The following is a 21,162-nucleotide window of genomic DNA, read 5'->3' on the forward strand; positions in this document are numbered from 1 at the left end:
ACAGCAATGTCATTATGAGAAACATCATTTGAAATAGAATCAGCCTGTCCCACAATGTTTCTCTCGTCCATCTTGATTCCTGCCGTAACCAAGACACTAGGTGAGAACAGGAGGGGCCGATTTCCCCCTGATTACCTGAACAAGAAGACTGAATATAGAGGTCATGAAAACGGGGCAGGGGCAGCTCGCTTCACCGGCAGGTCAAGGGGATTTTATTTCCAGTTTTGTCAAATCTGTTACAGAGATAATCCTAAAATGCTGCAGCTTCAGACAGAGCAAATTAATTCTGTGTGGATTTGGACGCCAGATCAAGTTACAGGTGCATGACATTACTGTCACCGAGTCCTTGCTTTGACATTTATACCCCAGAACATGGAGCTGGTTCACAGCCCACAAACACATCAAGGCCGGAGAATAGATGGGGTCGTGAATTCATTTATAATTCACGTTTCCTTCAGAATACGGAATATTATATGCCAGAGATGGGATCTCTGCATGTCACTATTGACTTGATTTTTTTTTTTACATCTCGGGAATCATGGGTGAAGAAATCTAAACGTAGTGTTTGAAAATTGAACATGTATGCCAGCAGGAGAGTGTTATCTTTCAACAAGCCAGACACTCTAAACTTCCGATGCAATGGATATCATCACCAAACAGTAACTGCCATCACAACCACAATGCAATGCTAAAAGACAACACCGCATGTGGGATGGTGACAAAACTCTTGGACTCTTATATTATTTAAATTTAAGTATAATTTCAAAATCTTCACCTTTCGCATGATTAAAAATGAAAATTATTAATGGTGTTAAACGTTGATGGGAGACTTAATCTTTTAGTTCAGATTCGGAACATGATGGGTTTTATATTTTAACACAATTCCCAAGGAAACAAATATCATTATTTCAACACTTTTTGAAAAATCACAAATCCGAGTCAACATTTCCATTAAACTAGAAAATAACTTGGTCTGGCTTACTAAGTCAATGTAGAAATAGTTCAAACAGGGTCCAGTGAAACCATCAACATTAAAAAAAAGTCCAAAAACAGGATTAGGAACGTTTATGAAAGCTTGTCCTACAAATTCTAACCACATAACTGCAAATCTGAGCTTAATGATCCTGTCAGGTTACGATACAGACACTGCAGGACGTGAACTTGCTCCCCAATTAAATAGATCAGGGCAACTGTGGTCCATTTATTAGTGGCTCTGGCTGAAGGGCAATGACTGGGATTACAATCACTCTCACCGGACTCGACAGACACTAAGTGCAGCCTCTTTTAACTTCACACCGCTTGTTTTTTTTCTTAAAGTTCACAATCAAAGAAGAGGATTCAAGTGTGAACGGAAAAATCAATCAAGCTGCAAAGCCAATTCATCCGAATAAATTCCTGGTCAGAAGTTAGAGGTTTAAACTTGCCAAGAAATGAACATATTACTCGCATTGTCTGTAAACATGGCCTAGTTTTCCCCATTGATTTTAGGAAAACTCTTTTTTACTGTATTTATAGTAATAAAACACCACGCTTGAAAGTTAAATGTTTCACAGTTTCTCTAGCCAAGAAGCCATCAACACTCAAATAGCTTTATCTGGATCAGAAAAGAGTAGCAAATATTGAAAGACAGTTATCCTTGAGTGGATATGAACATTAAAGGCACAGCACATACCCATAGATCAACACTTGATTTAACATTCTATATGTATCTCACTAACCATAGTACACATTAGAATTGGGATACTGGTTAAAATCGTAAGCTTGTCGCATGAGGCTACTGACTTAATAGGCTGTCCGACCCGGTGACTTGGTTGATTGTGTCATCGTAACCCAACAGGCACCATTGCTCTTAATATCAATCACTGGGTTGTCTGATGCAGACTCGATTATTATCAGGACGTCAACATATAGCTGGAATTTTGCTCAGTGTGGCTTTAAGCAAACAACCAAACACATCATAATGGCCTCCAGTAGGTATTTGGTTAATGAAAGTTGATCCAGTCATCATGTCAGGAAATCTATTTCTGTTTCCGATGATTGAATGTCTGTGTGGTCAAGTCATACATAATGTTGTCACAACGTCTCAATCACACAACCCAAACTGATTCCTGGGTATGGCTTCTGAACTGGAGAAGCTCACACGACTTATCGAACCAGTTTGGACCAGTTAATGTCATATGACAGGTTTCTGGTGTTTTGATGGAAGGAAATGGATTTGTATGCATAGATTCATAAACCACAGGCAAACCCTGAATCAAGTGGACATGATGCATATCCAGGCATTTATCTAGGTTACCAAACTATGTGCCCTTTGCCAGGCAAGTTGGGAAACAACATCATTTAAACATTCAAAATTGGGATTTTCAAAATTCTTATTTTCTGAATCTCAGGGACATGTTAACTTTACTAACACTGCATTCAATATATAACGTAAAAAACTAAGTAAAAATGCTATTACCTTTTCTGGTGCTGTTATGAGTGAAATACAAATCTTACATAGTACATATTTAGCATGAGAGTCATCTAAAAGAATAATCAATAACTCTGATACGTAGAATAAAGTTAACGTTGATACTACCTAATTTTGTTAAGCTGACATAATCATATGCAACCAACAATGTTGGATTAACAGGACTTGACTGTATATCGCAGTGTGTCAGCTTTATGTGGAAGGAAAACCCGAAGTGATGCAGGTCACAGTCAGAAAAGAATACATTTCATTTTCATACTAGTTACCATAAAAAATGGATATGATACTCCTGATGCAAAACACTGACTCAAACACACTGCATGCAAGTCTACTAGATACATTATTGCCATAAGTGCCACAACTTCATGAACTATCAAACCTTTGGTAAACCCTCCAAACCCAACTTCAGCAATACCTTGTGGTTATTGCAGCACCATTAAGAAAGAGCATCATACTTTGCCACTCACTTCTCCACCAACACGAGCTGACGCTCGGGAGCTCTGTCAAATCAACCAAAGGACCAACTTCCCAAGGCCTGATTCATTCTTCCCTTTGAGTCATAAAAACAAATGTTGGGAAATGCTTCAATAGAAATCGCCAAGAGTAAAGATTTGGTCCTGTGCTCCATATAGAGCTGTTGTAGAATCATTGAACAGACAACTGAGGATTTGTCGATGAGATCTCCTCCTAAGACAACATACTGTTTTTTGTACCTCGCGTGTATTGATTAATCTCTAAACTGTTGCTGTTCGCCCCTACGTTGGACAAGGAAAGAAAATGGGGTTATTTCCAGGATACGGAATGGGCTTATTTTTTACCATTGAATTTAACATCACTTATTTCCAATTCTATCACTTACAACAGCACAGGAAGACAAAAATAGGAATATTGAATTCATCAACAGGAGTTTGACAGACATAAATATTAGAAAGGAATGTAAGTTTCCTGGTTTTTCCAAGACAGGATCATAGCCACAGGAACATCATCTTCAACATGAGGAAATGTAAACGCTATTAGCTCGGAGGTTAGGTTGATAAAGTAGATCAACATTTCTTCAAATGCAACACAGACGTCCTTTCAAAGATTTCTCCATTTCTAAAAAAACTATTATTTCTTTGCATTCAAAGATGTAATTTGAGCAGATGCAACAATATGTTTGCTATTTTTGTATACTTCTTAACATTTGAGCAACATATCTACCAATGAACATTTGCCAACTTCCTCCTCAAATCAGATAAAAAGATTGAGTTCCTCATAAACAGGGAAGCGGGGACCTGTATTTTGCTTTCACAGACCCTTCCTGATGGGTCAATATTTCATTTGAGGAGGCTCTCCACCGATCATGCAATGGTTACCTCTGCACAACAGAGTCATCCTTTGATTCATTTGAGGACATCTTTTCTTGCTCATTAACACTAACTTCTAACACTCCCAGAGTCATACATCAACCAGGCCTTTCATAACAACACAGACCAGGACATGGCGATCACAGAAAACAGTCCTATCATGTTTCACAAATTTTAATATGATCTCACTCACTTTCTGTTGACCTTCAAAAATCACACCTCACACATGAACCACAGGATCTCTTGCTCGTTTGTACCCTGCCCTATGAGGGTGTTCTGTATAATAAGATTCAAGATTCAAGATTCAGGACCGAGATAGGATAGGTCAGGCACCGGGTGTGATTCACATGAGATTCGGTCAAATCACATCTGCTGTCAGTGACAGCTTGGGCGGCCATCTTGATCTCTCCTTCCCACAGATGTGGAGCATGCACGTGCACAGAAACAAACATGGACCGCCATTAAAATTGCCGACAATGAAAAAATGATTCATCAACAGCCCCGCATTCATAGTCTCTCAATGGCCAGAATGAAACACACACATAATGTATTTGATCTCCCAATTTCTGTTTGATGTGAGGCAGCGTGTAGCTGCCAGTGGAGTAATTGCTTGAACGCGATATCTGATTTATTTTGGGAATTTTACATTTTACAAAATCACAGCCTCTTACAGAAGATTAAACAGAGCTTTAATTCTTCACAAAATACCAATATTTTCAAATATTTGACAAATTTCAACAGTTCAAACCAAATTCCTTCAGTAAAAACTTCAAATAATAATAATATGTCTTCCTCAAGTAGTATCCAACAATGCCTGTGAAACAAGACAAAACAAACCCCTAAAGAAAATTCATTCACAAATAAAATTTGATGTCATACAATCAAATTCTTGAGTGTATAGCTAATAGTTCCAACACGTTCAAATATTAGGGGCATTCCCCATCATGGTCTGCGACGAGTTTCGAGTGTCGGGACAGCTATTCCTACAACCGTCAGACACACATGTAGGATGCATACCTTGTTTCTTTGTCTGCACAAATATCTTCAATACCCTACACATAAAAAAACATACTCCCAGCATTCCTTCCCAGCAGCTCAAACAAAGTGCACAGGGTAAATATGCATTTGGGGCTAATTTGAGCAATAGGATCTGTTTTCAGTATAGCATTAGGGGTTTGTTAGGAAAGTGTCATTCATGCGATAAGACTTGACAAAATTAGTGAAGCATATTGATGGTTGGCACCAGAAAAAAAATTGTTTTCGGTCAACCTGACGGCTTGAACTTGAACACTGTGTTGCTCTTTACCCATGAGTGAGTGAGTGAGTGAGTGAGTGAGTGAGTGAGTGAGTGAGTATGGTTTTACGCTGCTTTTTGCAATTTTCCAGCAATATTCCAGCAATATCAGTACCCATGTCGGGAATCGAACAAAGGCCACTGATTGATTGATTGATTGATTGATTGATTGATTGATTGAATGATTGATTGATTGATTAACAGCTATATCTGCAGCTACATCACTAAACCTCATTCTTATAAACCCCAAAATGATGTAGTGGCTGTCCAAGCTAGGTTTGCACAAGCAGATAGTCTGGCTATGACTGAAATTCTGAGTGGCATATTCCAGCAATAAAGTCACTGAACTGTCTGGAGACAATTTCTTCAAACAAACACCAGAACACACTTCCACTGCGGGTGATCAGCCGCAAGTGCATGAGCATTCCAAGCAATGACCTTGACCTCACTCACCTCGAGAGCTGGTGGCCATATCTGCCACTTTCTGAAAAGCGTCCAGGAAGGCGCTGATCGCTATGAGAGTTGATCTGAAAGAGAAACAATCTGTGGTTATCTTTCCAGAACACAGCCGTAAATCAGACAAAAATAAACAGGTGGCAAAAAGCTCCCACAAATCAAATACTACTTGCTGCTGTGAATCAAGTGTGTAAGTGTTTTTGTACGACTGGTCTCAGTGTGCATGCAAATATCAATGGGAAGATATCACAAAAACAATTATTGATTTTTTTCCAATGTGGGAGTATGTGTGTTGTTACATTCATTATGTAAGGGTACCATTATACTGTCTGTCGGAGTTCACATACACAAGGTCAGGAGGGAAGGATGATGAATGATGAATTATTGTGAAATGCCAGCAGTTACGCATATTGTTACTCATGCTGACTGTGCTCTATGATCATGTGAGGCTGTGATATGTGTGTTTGTTTGTTTGTTTGTTTGTTTGATGAATGCCACACTCAGCAATATTCTAGGTATATGACAGCAGTCTGTAAATAATCAAGTCTGGACCAGACAACCTTGTGATTGATATCATGACCATCGATCTACGCAACTGGGATACAATGACATGCATCAACCAAGTTAGTCCTGTACCATGACTGTGGAATATATTTATTTTATGAAAAATACAACAATCTAGACATGCATACAAAAGCAAGTATAGCCAGATCTAGCTGGCTCTATTCCGTGAAATCAGCATAGGGAATTTTTTAAAACTTTTTAGAGTCATGAAGGATATTGTATAAGATTTCATAGACTAAATGTTAGTCTACAATCAAGTCAGCGAGCCTAACCACCCGATTAGTTGCCTGACAAGCATGGTCGCCTGTTACTGCCAGCATGGGTTGCTGAAGACCTATTCTGGGTGGGGGTGTGGGGTGTGGGTGGGGGGGTGTGGGGTGTGGGTGGGGGGGTGGGGGGTGAAATCGAACCCTGGTTGGTTGGTTGGTTGGTTGGTTGGTTGGTTGTTTAACGCCGTACTCAGCAATATTCCAGCTATATGACGGTGGTCTGTAAATAATCAAGTCTGGGCAAGACAATCCAGTGATTGACATCATGAGCATCGATCTATGCAATGACAAGCATCACCAAAGTCAGCGAGCCTGACCACCCGATCTCGTTAGTTGCCTCTTTTGACAAGCATAGTCACATTTTACGGCAAACATGGGTTGCTGAAGAACTATTGGAACCCTGGTCGTCAGCGTGATGGGCCAATGCTACGCTACCTCCCCCAAGCACCCTGAAGATGGTGACAATCAAACAGCTAAAGCATGGTGTGCCCCAACAGACTTCTTCATCTTGTCTACATCTCTCCCCCCACAAATACCTCCAGCTCCACAGGCATTAAATTGATTAATGTGTTGTTTCCTCTGTGTACTCTCTGACCTACCAAACAAGGAAGATCACAATCTAATCTATCATACTTCCACAAGGATGTTATAGATTCAAGTTCTGAGGAGGATCCAATTCAAACCAAGTGTGTGTTGTTGTTTAGATATAAACACAAGGTCGAGTGTCGTACTGAGTTTATGATATGTATGTCTGAATTCCTCTTTCCAAACAAAATTGAGGGAAATACATGAATTCTGCCACCAGTTTCGTGAAATTAATCACTAGCAGTAGTGAAGAAGTACTATCTTGAAACACAGTCAACATGACATCAACACTCAGAGTTCCACATATTGCATCCTTTTGGCTTACAAACTGAGAAGGCCAGTGAAGATCCAGGTAGATCCGGCAACCCATGCTAGCCGTAAAAGGCAACTATGCTTGTTGTAAGAGGCGACTAACGGGATCGGGTGGTCAGGCTCGTGAACTTGGTTGATGCATGTCATTGTATTCAAATTGCGTAGATCATTGCTCATGATGTCGATCACTGGATTGTTTGGTCCAGATTCAATTATTTATAGACCAATCATATAGCTAGAATATTGCTGAGTGTGGTATTAAACAAAAAACCAACAAACAAAGAACAAACTGAGAATGGACACAAATAATTGATGCTGTGAGTGAGTCCTACGAGATGTTAAAAAGTATAGCTGTTTGAATCAATGAACACTGATGAAACTATTCAGAATTGTACATTGCATATGACTGAAACACTCTAACCATTAAACAATTAAACCTACGGGAACAGAGCTGAGTTGAATACAGTCCTATCAGAAAAAAAATATTGAACAAACTTTAATATAAAAAAGAACATATAAGAAAACAAAAAAATTAAAACAGGGGTAGAAACTAACAATTTTAGTCCACTCGTCCTTATAATGATAACATAAAGCAAAACCCTTAAAAATGGCAAATTTCTACAAGTCATAAGGACAACCTTAACTTTTGGGCAGTTTGGCAAGGACTACAGGACTAGTGCCAATTTCTAATGCTGTAAAAGCCATGAAAAAGTAAACTGGGGTCTCTAAAAATATCCATAAATTATACTTTGCACACACTTAATTGGGAGAAGACAGCCATGTGAGGAACGTGTGGCAACACATCTGCTCATCATCCCATCCTCTGCAGCAAGGGAACAAAAAGAAGAGACACACACATTGCCCTGCAAAGATCATTTTGTTGGGGTGTAGAATTGCACAAGACATGTATATTCCTGGGAAAGTCCCCCCTCCACTCCCCCTCCAACTTATCTGGGGATGACTCATTACCCCCCAGCACATGCACACGACAATCTGTTACTTGGAGCATCAAATCGCTCAACATTCAGAAAAAGGTATCTTTACATTAGGCTCGGGTCGTATCGCCAAACTTTTATTTTTGGCAAATGTTATGATCATATCAAGCTTAGTGACAATGAATTTCAAGATGAGGTGCATCATCTGTCAAATAAGTAGTCACTTGAGAGATGTTTGGCTGTGCTGTTAAAACAAGTTAAAAAGGACTTGTTCAGTAATCACATTTTCACAGTGCATTTGACTTCAATATCTCAATGCATGATGACTCAAAATGCTTCATATTTCAAAGAAAACACCCCTTCCCAACTTCATGTCTACATGTTGATTCTAGTTTTTGTAAGTGAGATACCAGTACAACATTTGTCATGTTTCGCTTAACCTACAGACCTCTAAGTCTACTGCTTTTTGTGTTTTGTTTCTTGTCTTACAACGCACTCAGCAATATTCCAGCTTATTGACAGCGGCATGTAAATAATCAAATTCGGACCAGACAAACCTATGATTGATATTCTAAGCAAAGTTCCATGTCCTTGAGGTAAGTCCATGTCCTTCGGCCAAGTCACCGAGCTTGACCACCAATTCCATTTTGTTGCATCTTACAAGAAACATAGGTTGCTGGGGACCAATTCTAACCTGGAATTCCACCTGTTCCCAAGTTTTCTGTTCACAATTCAGAGTGTATACAGCAACTACTACTGAACGTGAGGTGTGTGTTGTACAACCATACTAAAAAGCAATCCATCAACTAAACATCATTGCCACAACCAACTAAACACTAAAGCCACCCATATATACTAAATGGCATTGCCACAATCAACTAAATATTAAGGCAACCTATATATACTAAACTTCATTGCCACAGCCAACTAAACATTAAGGCCACCTATATATACTAAACGTCATTGTCACTATCAACTAAACATTAAGGCCACCAATATATATATGAAACGTCATTGCCACAACCAACTAAACATTAAGGCCACCCATATATACTAAACGTCATTGCCACAACACACTAAACATTAAGGCCACCTATATATACTAAACGTCATTGCCACAACCAACTAAACATTAAGGCCACCCATATATACTAAACGTCATTGCCACAACACACTAAACATTAACGATTAAGGCCACCTATATATACTAAACGTCATTGCCACAATCAACTAAACATTGAGGCCACCCATATATACTAAATGTCACTGCCACAACCAACTAAACATTAAGGACACCCATATATACTAAACATCATTACCACAATCAACTAAACATTAAGGCCACCCATATATACTAAACATCATTAACACAATCAACTAAACATTAAGGCCTCCCTATATACTAAACATCATTGCAACAACCAACTACACATTAAGGCCACCCATATATACTAAACGCCATTGCCACAACCCACTAAACATTAAGGCCACCCATATATACTAAACATCATTACCACAATCAACTAAACATTAAGGCCACCCATATATACTAAACATCACTGCCACAACCAACTACACATTAAGGGCACCCATATATACTAAACGTCATTGTCAAAACCAACTAAACATTGAGGCCACCTATATATACTAAATGTCATTGCCACAATCAACTAAACATTAAGGCCACCCATATATACTAAACATCATTGTCACAATCAACTAAACATTAAGGACACCCATATATACTAAACATCATTACCACAATCAACTAAACATTAAGGCCACCCATATATACTAAACATCATGAACACAACGAACTAAACATTAAGGCCACCCATATATACTAAACATCATTGCCACAATCAACTAAACATTAAGGCCACCCATATATACTAAACGCCATCGCCACAACCAACTAAACATTAAGGCCACCCATATATATACTTAACGTCATTGCCACAACCAACTAAACATTAAGGCCACCCATATATATACTTAACGTCATTGCCACAATCAACTAAACATGAAGGCCACCCATATATACTAAACATCATTGCCACAATCAACTAAACATTAAGGCCACCCATATATACTAAACGCCATTGCAACCATCTAACTATCATCACTGCCTCACATCTACCACACAGCGTTAGAAACTGCCCTATAGTCCTTACGAAACAGTTGAAGTATCATAAGGACTTATAGAAATTTGCCATTACTAAGGGTTTTGCTACATGTTGCCATAATAAGGAAGAGTGGACTAAAACAGTTTGTTTCGATCACAGCCAAACATCACTGACACCAATCTTCTACAGGTATACATCACTGCCTCTTATCAACTCCCTAAGTTGAATCAAACAAATATTTGGCACGAGGGAAACCCTAAATCATCTAAGATACCCTCAATCTCTGAAAGAGACCCTAAAACGAAAAATCCCAAGGAGGTTTATAAAGTTAGCAAGTCCATATTTTCTCTACAAAGAAGAGTGAGTAGGGTTTGACGCCGCTTTTAGCAATATTCCAGCAATATCATGGCCGGGGACAACGGAAATGGGCTTCACACATTGTACCTCTAGCCTACCCCACTGCCACTAAAAATGAAGCAATGTCTTATAATATGTAAAAGTAAAAAGAGCCCAGACTACCTTAAACAAATGTTGTTTTTTAATTTTCCTTAGTCTTGTGTTATTATTATCAAGAATATCTGTAAGAATTCTAAAGTGCATCACCTATTTCATTTTACCAATAATTCTTTCTATCATCAAATCAAATATCACAACTTATTTTTAGACCCATTTGGCCAAAGCAACAATTACCCTTTCATAACTAATAATAAACAAGTAATTAAATCCTGAGTCCCAGAGCAATGACTGTATCTAGGTCAGTACAAGACTTTATATCCCCTGCAGACTATTTACTCCCAAGTACAGACAGGGTATATATACTTGTGTGTATTGTACAGCCCCACAGCAGCACATAGTCGACTACAATGTGGAGATGAGTCACATCACAACACAATATGGACGTCCCTGGATCATTGAGAAAGGGACAGCTTGGATATAAACACTGTCTGGGACCATGAAAGCAACATTAAGACTGGTACAGTCGGATGAGTTCATCGACTCTAATGCTGGACAAGTGTCAAAACATCTACATCAATAGCTTCCACTTGAAACCAGTTGCCGTTTTCGTTATGAAAAGTGTTTTGTCGGTTAATGGCGCCTCACGTCAAGGGATAGATTTGTTTGCTTCAAAAGATTTTTTTCTCAATATTTACCGCTACAATAGTTGTGGTAGATTGACGGTATATACGCTGATATACATCAGACGTTTTGTATTCAATATTCAGTGTACACGGTTGCCTTGGTGAAATATGCGAAAACGCGATCAGGGCCTGTTTGCAACAAGATAATGGGCATCCTCATGGTCGCCCAAGGTGTATTCTCATAAAATATGATCACGGAGTTTTTCCAGCCAGATGTTTTGTTGAAGAAACATTTCAGAACAATCTTCACAATTTCTGTCTGGTTCAGTGAACTCTGTTTGTAAAGGAACATTATTGGCCATTTGTTACGTGAACAAACGCTGAATTTCCACTTACTTTAGAGAAGAATGCATTTTCGTTGCCTTGTAAGTAAAATCCTCCCACACCGGCGAACTACCCTGAAACAACAGGAAAATACCATGTAACATGTTGATGCAAGTAAGATAAAAACATTAATAAACATGATAAAGGCCAATTGTTAATGTTTTTGTTGTTGTTTAAAGCCACACTCAATATTCCAGCCATATGAAGTCAGCTTGTACATAACTGAGTCAGGACCAGACATTCCAATAATTGACATCATGAGCATCGATCTACGCAATTGGAATACAATGACAGCAAGTCTGACCAACTGATCATTTTGGCTGCCTCATATGGAATCCAAAATCTGAAATCCCCACGGGGTCAACTTCAAATGTATGCCAATGCTAGCTAGAACAGAACAATTCATAACACTTCATAACTTGAAATTTAAGCCCAAGTCCATCCCATGAACTAAGCACCAACAAGCAGCCTTAGTCCATTCAATGTACTAAGCACCAACAAGCAGCCTTAGTCCATTCAATGTACTATGCACCAACAAGCAGCCTTAGTCCATCCAATGTACTAAGCACCAACAAGCAGCCTTAGTCCATTCAATGTACTAAGCACCAACAAGCAGCCTTAGTCCATTCAATGTACTAAGCACCAACAAACAGCCTTAGTCCATCCAATGTACTAAGCACCAACAAGCAGCCTTAGTCCATCCAATGTACTAAGCACCAACAAGCAGCCTTAGTCCATCCAATGTACTAAGCACCAACAAGCAGCCTTAGACAATTCAATGTACTAAGCACCAACAAGCAGCCTTAGACCATTCAATGTACTAAGCACCAACAAGCAACCTTAGTCCATCCAATGTACTAAGCACCAACAAGCAACCTTAGTCCATCCAATGTACTAAGCACCAACAAGCAGCCTTAGTCCATTCAATGTACTAAGCACTAACAAGCAGCCTTAGTCCATTCAATGTACTAAGCACCAACAAGCAGCCTTAGTCCATCCAATGTACTAAGCACTGACAAGCAGCTTTAGTCCATCCAATGTACTAAGCACCAACAAGCAGCCTTAGTCCATCCAATATACTAAGCACCAACAAGCAGCCTGTGTCCATCCAATGTACTAAGCACCAACAAGCAGCCTTAGACCATCCAATGTACTAAGGACCGACAAGCAGCCTTAGACCATCCAATGTACTAAGCACCGACAAGCAGCTTTAGTCCATCCAATGAACTAAGCACCGACAAGCAGCCTTAGTCCATCCTATGTACTAAGCACCGACAAGCAGCCTTAGTCCATCCAATGTACTAAGCACCGACAAGTAGCCTTAGTCCATCCAATGTACTAAGCACCAACAAGGAGTCTGTGTCCACTCAAAGTACTCTCCTACAATCCTTAATTATCGTCTCCCAAGTGTTTACATGTGTTGCAACATGGGAATGTTGACAACATGTACGACTGTTTGAGCGAGATAAGCATGACCATGCTTTGATGTTGGATTGTGTTTACATACATACGTTGGTGAACACACGACCTCAATGGCACGTCAAGCATGTCGATAGTGTCAGCAACACAGCAAGTACTTATAGGTCGCACTTCTGATCATGTGATCATGTCATGTTACCAGTGCTGTACAGATTGATATACATTATATGACGTATGCATTGCCAAAAACCATATGAATTACACATTCTGTAAAGTAAATGATATATACCTTGTTATTTACCACATGATTAACACATTCTGAAAAATATCAAACTACATAATTTTTGGATGAACGAAATATCTCATTCACATTCATATTATGATTTATGCATCATTACATACAATGATATAGGCATATTCTGTTACAAAATGACTTACAAGCCCAGCCTCACAAGCCACAACCAAGACCTGACAATCACTGCATGGCTCTGGTAGTCTCTATCGGTCACACTGCTTGTAAGGCAGTACATTTAATCTATTTCTACATTTTCCGTCATTCAACAGTTTCAATGGAGTCAGAATTCCACAAAAAGCAAACTGATTTTTACATCAAAACATTCACCATGTTCACGTTCTTATGCACATGTTTGACAAACATTGTTTTCAGGTACTGAACAGCCATGAGCTACACAAACATCACAACCAACAGCTGTGAGTGAGTGAGTGAGTGAGTGAGTGGTGTTTAAACTTGCATTGAACTATACAAGCACGGGTATGGTACTGGCAAGCCACTGCTCATAATCAGGACTAATCTGGAATTTGATCCCACTATCACAGAATCCTGGTACACTAGGGGACACAACTCTATACAGCAAACTACAGCTCCTCCGATGCCTAGCTCCTTGCCTACCACTGTTAAAAAAATTGGTCAGATGGCTACAACATCTTCACACTTATTTTATACCAAAATTTCCACCAATTTTTGTTCTCTCATTCTGGTACAGGCAAACAAAATAAGATCTAAGATATTTGCCGATTTTTATCCAGTGTATTTGTTATTTGTATGACAATTAACGAAAATAAAAAATATAAAACCACAATATAGTTTTAAAACTATAGATTTATCATTTTACTAGTTAATAAAATACCTCACAGGCTAAGATTAATCACATGTACATGGAATCGGAAATTTGTAAAACAATACATATTGAGGCATCTGTCACACTCAAATTTCAAATGACTCTGCATAAAACTACACGGCAGTCAGAATCAGGTTACCAGACCAACTCAAAATATCTTGAGCTTAAGCAACATAGATCCATGATCACACACGCCTATTAGATAACCAGGTCGCAGCCCTTATCTTATCCTGACAAGCAGGTGTTGGTTGTCATACAGTTATCATAACATACTCGGCCACCATGTCACCACACTGCACTCAGTCATCCGTAGTAATCATAACATTTCAATCATCAGGTGGCTATATAGAACTCGAAAATCAAATCATTTGCTACCAGTTCACGGAGGGCATTCGCATGTAGAAAAACATACATAATGTCGCATGGGTCAAGGTTCAGGAAATTTTTAAAATGCCAGTTACAGTCTAATATACAATTCTAATGAAAGGGCTGTAGACCAGTTCAATGGTGTTCTTCGTCATGCATTATACGGAGTTAGTCAGGCAGCAAACGTACACGTTCTCCTCATTAGCTTCAGCTCGATCACAAAGCTTGGATTATTGGTGTGCTTTGTCTCGCTTGAAGTCGATGAAAATACATTTTAATCCATTGATGTGTACAGCTGTAAGTCAAGCCTAATGTTTGATATCAAGTCAGGATAGATATTCTTGTCTGTTCAGGGTTTGAAAGTCTTTGTGACAGCTGCCACGTAGGCAAGACACGCTTACCTTTTTACAACTACCTGGCATCATCATTATTTCACAGTGATGCATAAATACATGCTTATAATATAGTACAGATTTCAAGAAATTATATGTGTTTAACAAATACACCTTTTGATAATGCATACTATTTGAGGCCATTGGTAAATGTATTTTGTTTGTGTGTTGTTTAACTTCACATTCAGCAATATTCCATCTATATGACAGCGGTCTGTAAATAATGGAGTCTCTACCAGACAATCCAGTGACTGATATCATGAAGATCGATCTACAAAAATGGTATACGATGACATGCATCAACCAAATCAGTGAGCCTGACAACCCGATCCCGTTAGTGGCCTCTTACGACAAGCGTAGTAACCTTTTACGGCAAGAATGGGTTGCTGAAGACCTATTCTTACCCGGATCTCAATTTGTAGGCATATAGGACGCAATATGTGATACCCTGAGTATTGATGTCATGTTGACTGTTTTTTATCAATGGCAGTGAAAAGAACGTGTACACTTTGTAAACTACAACTGCTTATCATCTATATGCAGCTGAAGAGTCATGATGAAATGAATTTCACTGATTTGCATTAAAACATGCCTCTTGTTGGCACACCAAAATTTCAAAGGGCATCTTCATGAGTGCACATGTTGGCACATGGAATCATGAAACATCTAAGATGGTAACACTATTGAAATACTATCACTGTAGCCACACCATTGGGTTGTGCATCTGAACCAAACTCAGGAATTGTTCATTATGAGCAACCACTATAACCACTTGACTAATCCAATGTCCCCTTAATATTGGACGCAATAGAAACTCACTGCCAATTTGAAAAGAACATACAAACTGAAATGCAAATGTGTCCTGTAGTCCGGACCCTTTCTGTCAGATTCCCGATGTAACTGAAGGTACAATAAGGAGCACCCATGATCATTCCATTCAGGAAAACCTCAAGTGATGCAGATCGTAATCCACAAGCACAGATATGGTGCTGACAACCTCAGATTAGAACCCGCAGGATCCTGGCATGCCATGGGGCATAACTCTGTGCAATGAAGAGCCTCCACATTTATTAACAAGATTCACTTGTAACATCTATTTTCCAAATGCCAGTTGTGTCCCATATCTCCTGCAAGCACTTTTAACATTTTGTGAAATGGTTTCAGTTAGGATACATCCAACTCTACATGAATTCTATTAAACTATGTAACAAAGTGCTCTCCATCTATTTGAACATTTTAAACAAGCAACACCACTTTGAAAGCCACATGGGGGAAAAATTGTTGATACATATATAAGTAAAAAACCTAGGACCATGGGCCGGCCCCTTCCACAAAGACAACTCCCATATTTTAACATACGCTTATGATAGTATTAGCTTTGTGGAACAGGCCCCTATCATTTCGCAGCAACACAAAAACTTTTAAACATGCACCAAAGCCCCAAAGGACAAAGACCCCCTTCACTACTACCATAATCCACCATCATTTACCTCCAAAAGTGAAAATATTTTTTCACTACCAGTAAGTCTTAAAGTCAGCATAAGAAAACAGTTTGCAAACAGGGGTGTTTAACTTATAACTGTGGGGTGAAAGGTCAGATAACACAACACCTGGTCTGGATCAGCCAATATTGACGTGGAGATCAAAATAGCCCAAATTGTTCCTTGATCATGCCAGTGTTTGGTCACACCTTTGCTGGCCAGTAAATTAGGGCATATCCAGGCCTATGGAGGTGTTTAGGAAGTGTGGTTCTACAACTCCCCCACACAGCTTTAGGTAGGTGTAACTATGGATCGAACTATTGATGCACTGCACTTGTCCATGGCCCTATGGACAGAATCATCAATACCATGATCGATAATTGAGTTTAAAAAAAGAGGTGTATAATATAATGTGTGATTGAGTTGGGTTAATGCCACTTTGAAAAGTGTGACGCATATATCAGTGTGTCAGCTTCAGCCCGAAGTCATGCAGGTCCCACCCATGTCCCTCCTTAGTAAAATTACATATTCATAACATTTTGATAATGATCACTTCTACTTTTCATTCTGTATTATCCCAAACACACATTTCTTAAAAAGATCCAGGTTGTGTTTTATCAATTTAATGCCTGTCAATTATTGGATTTCTGCTTCGCTCAGTGATCATGTGACAAAGGACATGCTAAAGATGGCTACCATCAAACTCACTGACTTCATATATCATGGCGACAAGTATACAAAGTCTACATTCCCTGACCAGTAACCAGTTGGTTACTGACAGAAGATGGGCATCAAGGTGTGCAGACATCTTCAGCTAGGTCGTCCCCCGTCTGCTATGGAATGGATGCCATTTTGAAAGAATAATGAGTCCTGCGTCATATGATTAGCAACAGTTAGAGTTGCGGAGATCTTGTGGGTCAAAGTATGGACTACTTGACCGGTGGGTTTACACTCTGTGCAAAGATCACTTTGTGGACCGGGGACATGGTTGGAGTGTACTTGGCATGTTGCATACAGTTCAGTGTTCGAACTAAAGAGGGTCCTGGTTGCTTCAGGTTTGCTCCTGAGGAATTTGAATCAAAGAACCTCCATTTTAAACTTTTAACATTAGGGTTAGAACAATTTCTCCTGGTCTTCCATGTTTGATAACATATTACCACAACTGTATAAAATTACACAGAAACTGCAGACTACTGCATTAAAACCACTTCAATGACATATATATCGATTCCAAATCACGAAACATTTACTTTTGGTCTGTAGGAGCAAGTATTTCTGAAACTCTTGAAAATCTTGGGACTCTTTTAGAAAGCCCTGCCAGCCTAAAGATACAGACAGTAGTTCATTATTAAGATGACAGGGTTGGTTTGGGATTACAGTTACTGGTAATTTGATTGAGCCACATCCATCACTGTGACATGCATCAAGGGAGCAGGTGGATCAAAGTGCCTGCAGCGTGATGTAAGACATTGATCAGGATCATTTGTCCAGGATGGTCCTTGAGGGTGTGATTAACCCTTACATCTGTAGTAGGCCCAGCTGAGCAGGTAGGGGGTACTATCACTGGTATGCCTGGAGGGCGCATTCTTATTGTGGAAAGTCAGATGGGGGTTTGATGACAATCCCAATCTCACCAGTATCAATCAACTATTGTTACATTAAAAATGTAGAAAGTCATGATAGTGTTGAAGCCACCTCGACTCGTGTAAACAGCAAGTGTGCATTGTCTAGAATAATTTACATCCAAATTGAAATTTTGCAGATGAGCAAGCCCGATGTATTTATTCTATATTAGATTTAAAACATACTTTTCATTAATTAACATTTAGTTCTTTTTATTAAAATTTTATTTCAATGTTGTGTTTTACATGTGTTTTAAACAAATTAACTTTGAGTGAGTAAGCCAGCAAAAAATGTTCTGGAACATCGGACAATTCTGTCAATATCAGAGGAGAGGTGAGGTGAAATGGGGTTTAATTGCGTCCAAGATTATTGCACTTATATAGCGACGTGCATGTACGTGTGTGTGTTTGTGTGGCTGCTTGTACTAGTCCGGACTGATGCCGATTTATAGTGCTAGCTCACTGAGATATCATGCCGCAGTTTAACATGAATACCCCACTCAGACACAGTATACTGACTCCGACCCCTACCAGTCATTGTTTTATCCCCTTAATGCCGAGCGCCATACAGGGTAACAACAAGTACCATCTTTTAACGTCTTTTGGTATGACGTAGTCGGGGATCGAACACCGGACCTCTCTGGACCGGAGGCTGTCTGTCAATATCAGAAGGTAACATACGAGACCATCCTGGGAGCATCACTCTGCTACATGCTTGCAGCATCTGTTAAACTGCAATAACAAACACTAAACATTGCACGGGTTAGAGCAATACCCTGGTTCAAGTAATATATAACCTGGGATAGGTTTCATGTAGACAAAGAAATTCCCTTTGGCATTTCAACGATGAATCAAACGTTTCCCCGAGCTCAATGTAATCTTAGCAAGTCTACTGCCTGTAATCCCCCAAGCGCAGCATTGCCACATGAACCAATACCAGGGAACTACATACAAATGTCAGTCACATGGCCGCAGGTAATTGTGCCATCTACACTCAGGAAATAAAAGAACTGTGGCTGTGAAGCTATGTGTGCCCTTTCAAAATAATCAAAGTTTGATAGACAATCTAAAAACTTAGGAAGGTGGGAAGTGTTTTGTCTTTGCTATGTTGTTTTAACGTTGCATGCAGCAATACTCCAGCTACATGACCGATGCCCATAAATAATAAAATCTGGAGCAGACAATCCAGTGATTGATATAATGAGCAATGATACCTTATATGAGGGTACGATGACACACAGTCAACCAAGTCATCGACCAACCAAACCCTATCTTCCTAACGGCCCTCATAGGTTGCTGGGGACTATTCTAACCGGGATCCCCAAAGAGTTTAGCGTCTATGCAACACCATTAACAATTCACGTGCACAAGGATACCGATAATGGCTTATCATTACAATGTATGTATTCATGCTGGGTCCAAACTTGTAGAACCCTACAAGAGCTAGTACATGAACCATGATGCCATTCTCAAACTAATATTAAGGCCACATTAATTTGAAGCTGGGACACCATATCATGTTCTTGCTACTTTCATTGTCGTTTGTTGTTTAACGCCGCACTCAGCAACATTCCAGCGATATGATGGCAGTCTGTAAATAATCAAGTCTGAACATGACATTCCAGTGATCGACATCATGAGCATCTATCCAGGCATTTGGGATCGATGACATGCATCAACCAAGTCAGTGAACCTGACCACCCGATCCCGTTCAACGCCTCTTATGACAAGCATAGTCCCCATTTCCTTTCAGAAAGTCACTTTCCTACTGTCCTGTTACCTCAGGGTGGTGATGCCCTAGCCAAGTAGTAAGTGTACTTGCTCATCATATACAATAGTCAGGTTCAAATCTCCATGCAGTGTTCAAAAGGGATGTGTGGGTCACTTGGGGCTTGCTCCCACAGTATTTGAATCTAAGGACCACCTAAATCTGTAAGAAGGACAAGGACCTTCTTACTTTCCTGCTAACTTAGAACACTGGTTCCACAAACTATCCCTATTGTGTACAACTTATGATGATTAATAAACAACTGCAGCGTAAATCCCGATCCACTCACTAACTTTACTGAAGGATGATCTTAAGTACAATTCTGCCCCACACCACAATGGGTATAATTAACACCTCAAAACACCACCTGTCCGACAATCTGGACCTCGGTCAGACTGTACTTGAGATAAACTCACAACGTTAACGAACCGATCCTTACAAGGTTCTGACAGGATTTACGACCAACTCGTGAAAGATCTGCCTCGTTAGTGGCACTGGCCATTTCAGGACGTGTGCACTCTAGTGTCAAATCACACGCAATACACCGAGCCACAGCAGAAAGCCGAGTATTGTTTACACCCATGTCGTATAGTACGATACCAAAGCCTTGCTGAGATAGTAAATGCATACATATCTCATCAGGTAAACTTAAAGCTAGACTTGCAAAAGTCTCTAAGGTAATAAATATGAGTAAAAATCATAAGTTCTAGATTATGTAAACAATATGAACAAGCCGTCCCTATAAGAGCCTGGAGTCCATAGACTGTACTGTTCCCTATCTAGACTTGCCTATCAGGATTTTTTAGTACACATCCCTTTCTTTCAGTACAGCCTTGGAGCAAGGCTAGCTTAAAGCTCGAGCTAGGTTTCCTTAGGTACTCAGCTGTCACAATCAATATTACTCAATCAAATTAGTCTGCATGGTCAGAACCTGAATTTGTTATGATATGCGCTGTACTGTAATAAGTCTATGAATATACAGGAGGGCAGGACATTTACCAGTAGCTGATGTTAGCAATATTCCAGCAATATTAAGGCAGGGACCAAAGATTTGCCCCTAGGTGAAGTTTGTTTGTTGTTGGGTAAGAATGGGTCCTAAGCAACCTATGGTTGTTATACAAGACAATTTCATGGATCAAGTGTTCAGGTTCAATG

General features: G+C 39.5%; 1 protein-coding gene across 7 annotated transcripts in view; it reads right to left on the reverse strand.

The window, feature by feature from the left end:
* Positions 1-21,162, reverse strand: part of LOC124116365 (protein MTSS 2-like) — a 108,767-nt gene that overhangs the window by 75,879 nt on the left and 11,726 nt on the right. For all 7 annotated transcript variants that reach the window (XM_048397773.1, XM_048397774.1, XM_048397771.1 and 4 more), the window contains exons 2-3: positions 11,833-11,894; positions 5,564-5,637 (exon numbers count right to left, since the gene is read on the reverse strand). In XM_048397773.1, the coding sequence (XP_048253730.1) occupies positions 5,564-5,637; positions 11,833-11,894 (136 nt within the window). The remainder of the gene's footprint in view (positions 1-5,563; positions 5,638-11,832; positions 11,895-21,162) is intronic.

This window comes from Haliotis rufescens, unplaced genomic scaffold (genome assembly GCF_023055435.1).
Source record: "Haliotis rufescens isolate VD_foot unplaced genomic scaffold, xgHalRufe1.0.p SCAF_17, whole genome shotgun sequence".
Taxonomy (NCBI): Eukaryota; Metazoa; Mollusca; class Gastropoda; order Lepetellida; family Haliotidae; genus Haliotis; species Haliotis rufescens.